Source organism: Pinus tabuliformis, chromosome 4_1 (genome assembly GCF_031772625.1).
Source record: "Pinus tabuliformis cultivar Carrire ecotype Pingquan chromosome 4_1, CPIR1, whole genome shotgun sequence".
NCBI lineage: Eukaryota > Viridiplantae > Streptophyta > Pinopsida > Pinales > Pinaceae > Pinus > Pinus tabuliformis.
Window position 1 is genome coordinate 505812548 of NC_142303.1, and position 15194 is coordinate 505827741.

A 15194-nucleotide genomic window follows, 5' to 3' on the forward strand; every position below is an offset into this window, starting at 1 on the left:
TATCCTCTTTTCCACAGGTTTGAAGTGCCTTAGATGCAAATTCTTCTTATTGTGTTGTATCGAATGGATGGTGTAAAGAAGGATTCATTTTGGTATTTATATTTGTTTGTATATGCTGAATGGTCATGACTTTTGCAGAGGAGAGCCGACCTATGTAGGCCGACTTGCTTATGATTAATTTTTTTATATTCAACTCAACAATTCGACCGATTTCATTTTTGTGCTTGGGTATACGAGTGGCAAGGCTTGATAGTTTGAATTTAAGAGTTTGTTGTGAATATTGTTTGTATTCCGCAAGTTTTTATAGTAGATGTACACCCTTTACATCCCCATAGCAAGGTTTCAATATAGGCCAGGGCCTCATGCTTACAAGAAATTATTAATGCATTTCTTGCAGTCTACATATCTATGCTAAGTTTGTATAATATATTGTTCCAAACTCAAGAAAATTTGATCAATGCAAGCCAGGTCCTCACATTCACAATCAAATTATTAATGCCCTTCTTGGAGCTTGCAACTCATCTAGCATAGAAGCAAATCCGATGCCTGGTGTTGTTGCCTAAGATGTACACCTAAGTGTGGAAAAAGTTCATAACCCCACAAGGTATAGTCTTTAGGGACTGTCACCTATTCCCAACTCTCTCTGTTTAAGCTCTCTCCTAGGAAAGCTATGGGGGGTAGTCCCTAAGATGATTAGTAAAGGAAAAAATTATTGAAAGAACAAGTTCTAGGAGACAAAGGGCAAGGCAACTACCACTTAATGTAACTTGATTATAGACTTGTTAGAGAGTATGATTATTAATGAGCAATATGGCTATTAAAGATAGATTCAATTAAATCAATATGACAAGAATATATAAGGGTGAGAGACCAATGCCTTATAAACAATGCTCACATAAAGATATAATACTTGCAAATGAAAATAATGTTTCAAGTTACAGGAATAGCAATGCGACAAGACAAGGTTAGTACAAAAAATTGAAATATGAGCAATAAGATAAAACTTGCAATGTAAATGAAACTTGTACTTTAAAGATAGAACAATATCATAAGCCAATGAGCAAGTAATTTGAAATGACAAGTACAAGAGAGATAAAGTGCAGTGTTGCAAGTAAGATGAAATGCTCTCAAATCAACAAATGCAAGATGAGTAATGTTAGATGGATGAATGCAAGACTAGAATTAATATGCAATGAGATGCAAATGTTATTACAATTCTTCAAAGATATCCAATTATAACAAAATGCTTCAAAGAAAGTAACATCAATCTACTTATAATCAAGATTATGATAAACATTTAGAACACAAGATTATGACAATAACCAATGAAGCATATAAAGATTACTCAATGAAACAAAGCGTTAGAGAAATACCAATTAGATCACAAGAAATAACGAAAGTGCTTTGTTAAAAAACTCTCTTAATGTGGATTGAGTTAGTGATTAGATTTAGATTGTTACTTCACTTATAATGAGGTTCAATTTTAAGAACAAATAGAGCAAATTGAATTAGAGCAAAGTAGTTATTTCAAATGATGGCAAATGAGATTGCTAATTAGTGAAGAGATATACTACTTTAATCTAAAACACAAGTGAGATAAAGATAGGAATTACTCACATGTGCAGGGGCCAGGAAAATTCGTAGAGCTCAGTAGCAGTTCTAGTAGGCAGTGTTGTAGCCAGGAAGCAGTTCTGGTAAGCAAAACAGAGGATTCGTTGAGCAGCTCTGGGCGTAGTTGGTTTGCTGCAGTATTTGCAGTAGCGAATTAGCGTCGAGTGGAACAGAAATAACATGAAATTATACACAGGATGTCTCCGGTAAATTTTCCAGAATCATCTAGTATTGCCATGGATAGATTTGATATTTAGGGGGCTATAGAACTATCTTCTAGGTTGGAGGACGAATTTGCTTACTTAACTAGCTCAACTTCACAGGGAGTCTGTTACATAGACAGTGGAGCTTCAACTCACATGACAGGTGTCAAAGAATATTTCTCCAACTATAATGAGGAGAAAATGGACTTCCAGATAACAATGGGAAACAAGACGAAGTGTACTCCAGTTGGAAGAGGTACCATTGACATAAAGAGGGAATTAGGAGCAAGTGCAAGTGTTACAAATGTATTGCATGTGCAATTATTGGGTATGAACTTGATTTCAGTGTCCTAGTTACAAGATAAGGGATATGATGTCCACTTTGTAGGGAAGAAGGTGTTCATCAAACATCAGAACTGGAAGAGGGTGAAACAGATTGGGGTATGAAGCAACAAATTGTACAAGTTGCAGTTCGACTCTCCAATGGCACTAGTTAGTAGTGGCAGTGATAGTGGAAAAGACTTGAATGAGTTATGGCATAGGAGGATGGGACATTTACATCATGGAGCACTTAGAATGCTTAGGGAGACAGTAACAGGTGTTCCAGAATTAGGCACGAAACATGATGATGTGTGCAAGGGGTGCGTGCTTGGGAAGTATGCTAAGGCAACATTCCCAAGAAGTGACAACAAATCAGATGGTGTGTTACAACTTATACACTTAGACATTTGCGGTCCTATGTCCACTAGATCTCTTGGAGGGTACGAGTACTTCATCACCTTTATTGATGATCATTCCAGGAAAACTTGGATCTATTTTCTGAAGACCAAGGATGAGGTCTTCGATCACTTCAAGGAGTTTAAGGCTTTGGTGGAGAATGTGACAGGGAAAAATATCAGGGTGCTTCGCTCAGATAATGGAGGTGAGTACACAGATAGTGACTTCATAGGTTTCTGTGCGAAGGAAGGCATCAAGAGGGAGTGGAAAACTCCATACAACCCACAGTAGAATGGGGTAGAACATGTCTATAGTTGGGTCTATGAAGGCAATGTTATATGACCAAGATTTGCCCAGATTCTTATGGGTAGAGGCATGTAACATGACAATGTATATTCATAACAGGGTCCCTCATAGGGCATTGGGTAAGATAACACCTGAAGAAGTAACCTTTGATGAAGATGTTGCTCTTGGAAAAGCACGAGACCTTGAAAAACTATTGAGAGAATTCAAGGATGTGTTTTCTTGGTCCTATCATGATTTAAAAGCTTATAGTCTATAAACTATACAACATACTATACCTCTCCAAAAGGGGGCAAAGCCGGTGAGAGAAAAATTAAGAAGAATGAACCCTAAGCTTGCTCCCCTAGTAAAGGAAGAACTTCAAAAGATGGTGGATTTTGATATTGTTGCCCCCCTTTGATAATCTTCATGGATTTCAAACCCTGTTGTTTCTCGGAAAATGCTGAGAAATATTACGATGTGCATCGATTTTAGGGATCTCAACCAAGCATGCTTGAAGGATAATTACCCGTTGCTTAACATTGAGAATCTCTTGCAAAGAATAAATGGCTCCCAAATAATGTCATTCCTTGATGGTTTCTTTGGATATAACCAAGTTGTAGTAAAGGAAGAAAATCGACCAAAAGCTGCCTTTACTACCCCTTAGGCAACCTACATGTATCTTAGGGTTCCATTTGGTTTGTTAAACGTTTGTTCTACTCTCCAAAGAGCCATGGGCTTTTCCTTTGGAGACCTTATAAGAAAAATCATGGTACTATACCAGGATGACTTGACTGGCATCTAAGGAAAGGAAGGATCATTGCAAACATCTAAGGAAAGTGTTTGAAAAGTGTAGGCAGTGCAACATATCCCTTAATCCTAAGACGTCAATCTTTGGGATTGATCAAGGTAAGTTGTTGGGCCATGTTGTACTTAAAAAGGGAATTAGTATTGACCCTAAAAGGATCGAAGTAATTAGGAAAATTCACGCCCCCAAAGATAAGGGAGCCTTGAGGTCATTTTTCGACAAAATTAATTTTGTAAGAAGATTCATACCAAATTTTGCCGAAATTGTTAAACCCATAAATGACTTGCTAAAGAAGGACACATGCTATGTGTGGGATAACACTAAGGAAAAATCTTTGGAGGAAATTAAGGAAATAATTGCTTACGCCCCTGTGCTTAGTAGTCCCGATTATTCCAAAGATTTCATCATCTATTCCTTTGCTTCAAATTGTACGATTGCTGGTGTAATCATGCAAAAAGATGATGAAGGCAATGACCGATCCATAACATTCACGAGCAAACCATTGAGAGATGCCAAATCCCGATATACTGTCACTGAAAAGTAAGCCTCTTCCCTTGTTAAATCACTCAATTATTTCCGGGCATATGTGGGGTAGAATAAAATATATGCCCACGTCTCGTACCCTGCTATAAAAGGTGTGTTGTCACAAATTAGTTGCCTTGGGTCAAGAGGGAAATGGGTAGTGAAAATATAGGAATATGATTTAGAGATCCGCCCCAAAAAGATTGTCAAGGGACAAGGTTTCGCCGAAATGTTGACCAAAGACAATGATGAGGCCATCCAAGGAGGGGAAATGAACAAGTGTGCTCCACTACTATTGAACTAGAAAATGATGAGTGGTATTATGATATCATCTACTATTTGTCCAACATAACTGTCCCTCTTGGGTTAGTGGAGCACAAGAGAAGAGCCTTGAGATTGAAGGCTGCGTAGTATTGCTTGACCCAAGAAGGTCTTGTTTGGATGAGCTCGAATTGAGTTGTACCCGATGCATAAGTAAAGATGAGGCCCAAAACCTTGTAAAGGAGTTTCGTGTTGGATTCTGTGGGGGGCATTATGCAACTAGAACCACTGTAGAGAGGCTAGCATTAAGAGAGACAACTGTTCCATACACTCTTGAGCAAAATGGCGTCGTTGAAAGGAAGAATTGAACAATCATGGAAGCCACATGTGCCATGATCTATGATCAAGGTCTACCCAAGTTTGTATGGGGAGAAGCTGCCAACATTGTCGTATATGTTCAAAATAGGAGCCCACATCAAGCCTTGGATTTTAAGACATCCAAGGAAGTTTTCACTGGTAAGAAACCTGTTGTTTCTCATTTTAGAATCTTTGGTTGTTTGATATACTTTCATGTGCCTAAAGAGAAAAAAAATAAGTTGGAAGCTTCCGAGAAGAAAGGTATATTCGTTGTATACAGTGAAAATTCAAAGGCATATAGAATCTATGTACCTGGTAAAAGAGATGTGGAAGTAAGTCGTGATGTTACCTTTGATGGAGACATAGCCCTTGGGAAAGCCAGAGATCTCCCCATCTCAAGGAAGGATGTTGATGATGCTAATGAGAAACAAGCTAAACCTTCGACAGATGAACCTATACTTGATATTGATGGCCTGATGGATCCTATTGATCCACCTCCTGGTGATTCCTCTACCTCAAGGAAAAGACCACTATGGCTGAAAGATACTCTCGAAGATGCTAGGAGACATACTACTCCAAGAGGGACATTTTGCGAAAGTAAGACACTGAACAGGTATCAAGGGTACTTGGTTGTTCAAGTTGAACCTTGCACGTTCGAAGACGCTGTAAAACACCAAGTATGGAAAGATGATGAATAAGGAATATGAATTGATCATGAAGAATGATCTCTGGGACGTGGTACCTAGACCTAAGGAGAAGTTTGTGGTCACCTCCAAATGGCTTTACAAAATTAAACATAGAGTTGATGGAAGTTTTGAAAAATAGAAGGCCAAGTTCGTTGCTCGTGGCTTCTCTCAAAAGGAAGGAGTGGACTACAACAAAATATTTGCACTAGTTGCTCGATATACCACTATTCGATCCATTATTGCTCTCGCTGCCAACCAATGTTGAAGCCTATATGAAATGGACGTCAAGACTGCATTCTTTCATGGATCACTTAAGGAGGAAGTCTACCTGAAACAACCACATGGATTTGAAGTACAAGAGCGAATGACAAGTCTACTGACTGAAGAAAGCCCTCTATGGGTTGAAGCAAGCCCCTAGGGCTTGGTATGAAAGGATTGACAGTTATCTCGTGACGCCGGGGTTTACTAGAAGCTATGCTGATCCAAACCTATACTTCAAGGTTGAAAAGGACATGCCTCTTATTTTGGTCCTTTATGTTGATGATCTCTTTCTAACTAGTGTAGACCCTCTCATTTATCAATGTAAGAGGGAGTTGACTTCTGAATTTGAGATGGACCTAAGACTGATGCACTGCTTCCTAAGGCTTGAAGTTTGACAAAATACAGGCAGGATCTTCCATTTTGAAGGAAAATATGAAGCTGTTAGAAAGATGTGGGATGGTGGATTGCAAGTATGTGTCTACTTCGATGGAACTAAACTTCAAGAAGCTATGTGGAAGTGTTGCTGGGCCCGAATTGGCGAACCCTTCTGAATACAAACAACTTGTGGGGGCTCTGATGTTCTTGGTAAACTCCCAACCTAACATATGCTTCACTATAAATACTTTGAGTCAATATATGGTTGAGCCTCATCACGTACATTGGGTTGCTACAAAGAATCTCTTGAGATATCTACCTGGAACTATCAACTATGGACTGAGATACACTGTCAGGAATTTGAGGCTACATGGATATTCTGATGTTGACTGGGCTGGAAGTGTGGTGGATAGAAAGAGAATGTCAGGATGTTGCTTCTCTTTGGGATCTGCTTCAATTTCTTGGATGAGCAGGAAGCAGAAATCGGTTGCTCTAAGCACTGTCGAGGTCGAATACATTCCAGGTAGTATGGCTCATTGTGAAGTTGTTTGGTTGAGGAAGCTCTTCATTGAGCTATTTGAGCACATGTTGGATACCACTGTTATCTATTGCGATCACCAGAGTGGGATTCACCTTTTAGAGAATCCTGTGCTCCATGATGTTAGGCCATGTGGTAACTCCTCAAATGAATTATGTTTATTCATTAAGATTACTCATGGTTATATACATGAGGGAGTGACTCTTGGGTTTCACCTCCCGATGACTTCATTTTCCGTTATTTACTATTTAACATTATTTACAAGTGTTCACCCAATCCCAATGATTAGGTGTCACCATTCCCCCCTTAATTTGAGGGGATGTTGGTGAGTCCAAGCATTGTTTTGAATCTTTCAAACTTTTTTCTTCCAAGCACTTTGGTGAAGATGTCTACAATCTGCTTATTAGTGGAACAATGGCATAGATGGATTGTCTTGGCCTCAACATGATGTCGAATAAAATGGTATTTTGTATTGATGTGCTTCATTCGATCGTGGAACTTTGGGTTCTTGGCCAACTTAATTGCAGAGGTGTTGTCAATCATGAGTGGAGTTGAATGTACTTGTTTTACCTTCAAATCTTTTAGAGTTTTCTTGAGCCACACAATTTTTTTTTTTTTTTGGCCTCAGTTGCTGCCACATATTCTGTCTCTGTTCTGGAATTTGTTGGAACTGATTGTTTGCGTGATCTCCAGGAGACAACTCCCGATCCAAGACTCATAGCACAACTTGAAGGAGATACCCTAGTTTCTTTGTCTCCATTGAAGTCTGAATCAGAGTATCCAATCAAGATGAAGTCGCCCACCTGTGTATACTTGAGTCCAAAGTCTTGGGTTCCCTTCAAGTACTTTAGAACTCTTTTTGCAGCAGACCAATGTCCCTCACAAGGCTTTTGCATAAACTTAGAGAGGATTCCAACATCAAACGAAATGTCTGGTTTGGTAGTAGTCAGGTAGTTGAGACTTCCTACAAGTTGTCTATACTTTGTTGCATCCTCAAATTCTTTTCCTTCAATGGATGTGAGCTTTAAGTTTTGTTCCATTGGAGTAGTTGGAGGATTGCACTCAGCCATGCTAAACCCGTTCAACAGTTCTCCAGTGTACTTCCTTTGAGAGAGGAATATAGACTTCGGATGTTGAGGTACTTCAATACAAGATAATAGTGAACATAGCCCAAGTCAGTCATTTCAAAACCTTTCCTCAATTCCTTCTTTATGGATGTAATGCAGCTCTCATTGTTCTCTCATCAAAATATCATCTGCATATACCACAAGATATACAACTGTTTTGCCAACTTTCTTGACAAACAAAGTTGCATCATCAAGATCATAATGTTTGATGTTGAGATTCAAAAGATGTTCAGTTAACTTTCATACTAGGCTCATGGTGCTTGCTTGAGGCCATACAAGGATTTCACAAGTTTGAATACTTTATGTTCATGTCCCTTCACAACAAAACTTTTGGTTGGGCCATAAAAAATTTCTCTTTCAAATCTCCATTCAAGAAAGCAATTTTTACATCCATTTGATGGACTTTCCAACTGTTCTGAGCTGCTAAGTCAAAGACTGTTCGGACGGTAACCCATTTTACTGTGGGGGCAAAAGTCTCCTCATTATCGACCCCTTGCTTCTATGCAAAACCTTTTGAGCCTGACTTTGTACTTGGTCAAGTGAGCCATCAACTTTATACTTGTTCTTGTAGACCCACTTGCAGCCAATTGGTTTGGTTCCCAATGGAGGATCAACCAGCTTCCAAGTGCCATTCTTTATCAAGGCATCATACTCCTTTTACTTCACTTCTTTGAAGGAAGTTGGTTCAAAATCTGTAGACAAATTCAGTTCACAATCATAAGAAACATCCATATCAACAGGTGAATCAGAATCATCTACATCACCTCCATTTTCCCTGGCTGAATTTCTTGTTCCCGTCTTTCCAACCTCATCAGGATGAACACTTTCAAGTGTCTTTGTCAGCCACTTTGGGGGACCTTTCTGAGATGGTCTAGGCTGCTCAGTTGACTGAGTTGGGACTGAATCAAGATTGAGTCTCCCAATTCTATCAATCACATCACTCAAAGTATCATCAGTGGTTGGAGTTTCATGTGGGGGAGAGAGTGCTTCAGAAGAAGATTCCATAGATTGATCCAGTATAGGAATCCCCCCTTCAAGATGTGGAATTTGATTATCAAATTCTTGAAATAATTTTGCATGTTCGAATCTATCCAAGCGATCAAGTTGCCGCTCAACAACATTGTCAGCTTTGGAAGATTCAAGAAAGATTACATCTCTAGATACAACAAACTTTTTATTAACTTCATCATAGAGACGGTATGCTTTGGAGGTATTTGAATACCCCAAGAAGATACACTTACAACTCCTTGCACCAAGTTTGTTTCTATGTACCTTTGGTATCAAGGCATAACAGGTGGAACCAAAGACCTTGAGATGCTTTACCGAAGGAATGTGGCCATACCACATTTCATAAGGAGTTTTGTTTCTAATAGCATTAGATGGACATCTATTCTTTACATATACAACACATAGAACTGCATCAACCCAAAACATCAATTTTACATTCTTTAAAAACATCATGGAACATACCATATTTAAGATTGTCCTATTCATTCTTTCAGCTATTCCGTTCTGTTGGGGATTATAAGGCACAGTTGTTTGATGTTTGATCCCATGCTAGCGAAGATAGTTTTCAAATTCATTTGAAGTGTATTCTTTTCCATTATCAGTGTGAATAGAGCCAATACGAGATTGTGCATCATTTTGAATCCATGTATGAAAGTTCTTGAATGTTTGAAAAGCATCAGATTTAAGCAAAGTCTTTTGGTAGAAATCACATAAGAGAAATTTTTGGCCGACACGTTTCGAACCAACAAGTGTGGTTCAAAACGCATTGGCAAAAAATTTCTCTTATGTGATTTCTATCGAAAGACTTTGCTTAATTCATTATGGATCACAAAAGCTTGAATACAACATCAAATTTGTTCTTCAATAAATAAACCCAACACATTCTGGTGTAGTCATCAATAAATGTCATCATATATTTATTTCCATTTGTAGAAGGAACATGCATTGGACCACATAAATCTGAATGAATGAGTTCAAGTTTTCTATGTGCTCTGGAATGTGAATCATGAAAAGATTCTTCGCTATGCTTTCCTAGAATGCAATCATCACATTGCTTAAGTTTCCTAGGAATTGTAGGCAAACCAGTAACACCATTTTTCTTCAACAAGCAAAGGCTGTCATAGTTCAAGTGTCCAAATCTAGCATGCCATAATAGAGTTGATGGAAATGTACTTTCATCATGATGAGAACTGTATGAGAAATTTTGTGCACAAGCAGAGATACCCTGCAACTTGAGAAGTCTTTCTTCTTCTATCCCCGTCATGACAAGTGAGTGATCTGATGCTTTTCTCACCTCAACCTTGCCATCAAACATATGAATGGAGTGTCCTTGCTGGCAGATGTGGACCAAGGACAACAGGTTTCTCTTCAGCTGTGGGAGATATAAAACATGATGCAGAAGAAAGTTTGGAAGACTAGGCAATTTGAGCTTGATTGTGCCAAGCCTTGATGGCTTGAGTTTTGATTTGTCTGCAAAGTATACTACTCCATCAACATTGTTAGTAAATTCTTTCTTGTAAATTCTAATAGGAGTTACAAGGGCAGAAGGAAGCTAAAATTGGGCCGTCTCTGATACCATGTCAGGCCAGGAGGTAACTCCTCAAATGAATTATGTTTATTCATTAAGATTACTCATGGTTATATACATGACGGAGTGACTCTTGGGCTTCACCTCCTGAGGATTCTTCATTTTCCATTATCTACTATTTTACATTATTTACAAGTGTTCACCCAATTCCAATGATTAGGTGCCAACACATCACTGCTCCAAGGACATTGATATCAGGGACCCCTTTATTCGAGATATAAGGCTCCAACACAACCGGACTGATGAGTAGGTTGCTGACATCCTTACGAAGCCCTTGGGGAAGGTCAAGTTCTTGACCTTCCGAGAGAGACTTGGAGTCATGGAAGGACCCTCCCATGAGGGTCCCACTTGAGTTGGACATTGATCTTTGGGAGCTCCTGAGGGCCTGGGGTACTTCTTGGAGCTATGAGCGACCATAGGGTGAGTGGTTCACCATTCCCTATAGGTACTCTGTGTACGGGGTGAGTGGTTCACCTTCCCCTGTCATAGCCCATGATGATATATGAGAGCATAGGGTGAGTGGTTCACCTTTCCCTATAGCTGATGATATATGCATAGAATAAGTGGTTCACCTTCTCCTATGGCATATGAACAGGATGAGTGGTTCACCTTTCCCTGCAGATGCCCCAACGTACATCCTACCCATGTAGTCCAGGACTCATGGCAAGTACGTCTCATTTGGCCAATGAGTTGGGAAAAGTGGATAGGGACCATAGCATTACAGATGGATGCATCGTGTACTATCGTACTCTCTATGTCTAGGATGCATGGTGTTCAACAACTTGATCTGGGATTAAGTTTGATTTGGGTTCTACCCCTGGATATGTGGACTGACTTTAGTCAGTGGAGAGTGGCAAGGTCTTGTGACTCACTCTTGATCGATTCTTCTTGATTATCTATATTAGTGTCAACAGAGTTGAGACGAGATGGTATATGATGACAAGATGGCATGATGATGGATGGTCAGATATTGGCAGGTGGAATTCTCCCTAGTTGAGAGGGAGTGTTAAAATTGGAAACTAGGGCCAAGTTCCACTTTGGATAGCTCATTTGATGGAGATAGTTATTGCATTGAATTCCTCTTTTCGAGAGGACCAAAATTGACCTAAACATCACTAAATCTGGACCAGGAGAAATATGTTTTTGATGTCAAGCCCACATATGTGCAAATTGTCAAGGGCGGCTATTCCATCATGTAGGCTCATGAAGCCCAAGAGACATGTCTCTTCACCCACATCGATTCATATAAATAAGAGTGACCTCCAACCTCATTTGGCACCTCGCACCTCATCAACTCACACATTCTTCTCTCTCATCTGAATGGTTTGTACACCTCATTGGGCAGCTGATCTTTTCACACATGTGGCAGAAAGGAGGATTAATTTCAGAAGGCCGAATTTCAGATCTGTTGCAGGGTTTGACCAGCATTGACCAAGGGCTGTTTGACGTCATTTGACTGCATTTATTCACATAAATTGAGATTTTCTGGGCTGTTTGACCGCAGAGTTGACTGCAGCCCTGTTTGACTGCAGAGTTGACTACAGGTTGACCAAGTTTAACTGCTGATCTGTTGACTGTTTTAGGCTGACTTTGACCAGCAAGAGAGGCCGAGTTCCTCTTTCCTTTGACCAAGCTGTTTTGAGGAAGTTTGAGCAGACTTTGAATGCTGTTGACTTTCTGGTTAGGGATGATTTGACTGCTGTTGACTAGGCTGAATCGCAGGGCTGTTTTTGACAGTGGTTTTGATCATCTATTGGAAAGTCAATTTTGACTTTATTGTACTCTCTCTCTCTCTGCTGAACATTTGATATAATAATAAGAAGAATTAATCAAAGGGTTTTCCCCATCTTGGGGTTTTTCCCTGGCATTCGCCAAATATTGGCGATCTCTTGTCTTGGCTTGTATTCTGCGTTTATTGTTTATGTTGTATCTACTGTTACTGTCAATGTGTTTAATGGTTTATGTGATTACTATTGGAAACCTAATTGGAAATTGTCATTCGATTGATAAAAGAACATTGAAGTGATTGTTGCAAGCATAGCACATACCATTGTTATCTAAAATTAACAGGTTCTCCCTCTAATTTAAATTTTGGATAGTTGGCATTGAATGTTGATCCTCGGTCTCAATCACCTAGACTATGGATTATTAAGCACCTCAGACTCTAACACCACTTGTTGGGAACTATGATAGCAATCGCTTTGAAACACTAGTTGGAGTTAAATTGGTGCGATACTAAATATTGCAGAAATGTACAGTCGGGATAATCTAGCTCGTTCAGTCAAGCATGGGTATTAGACACAATGTTTGGCATATTGTTGAGGTCGATATGGGCAATATGCAGAGATATTCTGGGTAAATGAATACACCCATAAATATACCTTTTTATTTCTACAATTTGTCTAAGAGTTACGACATTACTTGGAAGATTGAGGGCTCACAACTTATTTGTCCTAAACTATAAGATAGCAATCGCTTTGACTGCACATGGAGTTAAATTGATTCGATTCCAAATATTGCAGAAATGTACAATCAGGATCACCTAGCCTGTGCAGTTAAGCATAGACACACCATTCGATATATAGTGGATATGGGGAATATGCAGAGATATATTATATTCTGGGAAAATGAGTATGCCGTTAAAATATACCTTTTATTACTACAATTTATCTTATAGTTACAACATTACTAAAGGAATGGAGGGTTCATTGGTCATTTGTCCTACACTACAAGATTTTAGCAGTAGGCATACAGAAGGCATTTTCTGCTTTACACCTATTTGTACTCTTTTTCTTACTCATTTTGTGCTCTTTCCTCACAAACAATTTGGTGCAGTAAGCACTTAGATTTGTAGAAAAACCCATGCCTTGCTTTAGTAGATTGCTGGTTGCAATCGGCTTACCAACTGATTGAGACATGTCATTGAGGGTTGCAAACTTGCAAGTTGCAACTGACTAGCGGATTGATTATGGCATACCATTATTTTCTCACATTCTGTTGATTGGTTGTCAATGTTAGTCAGCTTACATTGCTGCCAATGCCTCTGATACTTGTCTGCGTATGTTATCAATGCCACCAAGATTGAGATTTTCATTATCTTTGACTTATCACCAGAGGAACTTGTGGATTTGCCACTATAACTTCTAAGTTACAACACTCATGGCCCTGCAACTCTTTATTGATCCTGCAATGTGAGGTTACAGGTCATTGCAACCCAATAACTTTTACTCCACATATTCTTCCGCTTTTTTGGATGTCTATGACATTGTAAAATGGGGCTTTCTTATCCGACTTAGGTCATCCAATGAAGTCAGTGCCATGGTTTTTTATAGTCTAAGTGTGAACATTAAAATAATTAGTTGAATGATTGCTCTTCATTTATGTGTGACGGCATTTCCTTTCTTCTCACTTGCATTGCATTTAATTGTTGCTCATTAGATTATTTTGTCCTTTCCATTCTGGAGATTTCATTGCTTATTCATTCTGTTTTGGCAGGGGGAGTTGGAACATAAAATCGAGATTGTAGATGCATTAGCTGTTAAACTTCTGCAGCGTTTCAATGACTCAGTTTCTGTTATGAAAAGTAGTGCCACACACTTGGAAAATGGTAAGACATGTAAATAATATTATATCATGCTTCAGTATTCTTCAAATTTGAAAATAAAACACTATTTCTTAACTTGATAGATGGTTCAAAGTAAGTTCAATGTTTGAAGTTCAAAAGTTTTCCTAATAAAGTTATTTTTCTCCAGTCTATCCATTGCAGGTTGAAGTTGGTGAATTAAAAGGGAAGTTGAAAGAGGTCCTTGCAAATTGCGATGCTCTTTGCAAAAGGATCAATGCAGATGGACCAGATGTATTACAAGGCAGTGTGATGCCATTGTCAGCAAATGTTCTACAGCTCAGCAAGTCTGCTGCTGTTCAAAAAGCTCCATGATTTGCATTGACAATGATTTACAAAAAAGTAGAGCAGTATTTGGTGCTTTAAGCAACTCCACTATTTTTCTAAAAGAAATAACGTGACAACCTTCTCTGATTATGTTTGCTTCCTTGTGAAATACATGGAGGTTCTTTGAATAAAGAAGCTCTATGGGTATAATAGTAAAGATCATAAACTGTGAAAATGTTGATGACATAAAACTAAATTTCTATGGTCTTTTCTTGTGAGAAATGGCTGATGAAAAAATCAGTGAATGTTTTTTTATGTACGGTTGGTCTGGTATCTTTTAGATCTATTCTTTCACACATAAAAAGGATACAAAAAGCAGGGGCTTAAAATATGAATATGGAATATCATTAGATACTTTTTGCAAAGAGATTATCTAACTTGAACTCCATCTTATGAACTGAGCCCTTTGGATGGATGCAATAATGATCAGTGGTTTATAAGCTGAAAGATAGGAAATATTTAGATGTGTCTTCCCATATATAGGTGCAGATTACGATTGAAGTGGGAATAATATTTAGTGGAGCAGTTTTAAGATAGGAGACTTTTAAATTAATATGAGATCAACAAGAACACGTTATCTCCTGTGAGGTTTAACATTACATGTTTGTGTCATATCTTGAACAATTCCATTGAAAGAAATATCCATATGGAAATGTACAATCTATTTGAAAACATATTATATCACATGCTCTTGAATGCTAAAATAAAGGATACTTTAAAGATACCTGAGCTAACTTTGATCTCGTTGAAAATCACAAGCTTACCATAATAGGTACCTAATATTTTGGGTTCATTTGAGATTACATGATAAAATTAATGCTTGAATGAATGGGAGAGAAATTAGAATAGAAGAGGTTCTTCATGGTCAAATTGAGTGGCCATATTGTTGTGAAGTAAATGC

General features: G+C 38.5%; 1 protein-coding gene across 1 annotated transcript in view; it reads left to right on the top strand.

The window, feature by feature from the left end:
- LOC149176762 (uncharacterized) overlaps window positions 1-14546 on the top strand; it is a 90086-nt gene extending 75540 nt beyond the window's left edge. Inside the window, exons 5-6 of the mRNA XM_089423181.1 lie at window positions 13840-13951; window positions 14097-14546. Of these exons, the coding sequence (XP_089279307.1) occupies window positions 13840-13951; window positions 14097-14281 (297 nt within the window). The 3' untranslated portion in view covers window positions 14282-14546. The remainder of the gene's footprint in view (window positions 1-13839; window positions 13952-14096) is intronic.
- The last annotated feature ends 648 nt before the right edge of the window (window positions 14547-15194 follow it).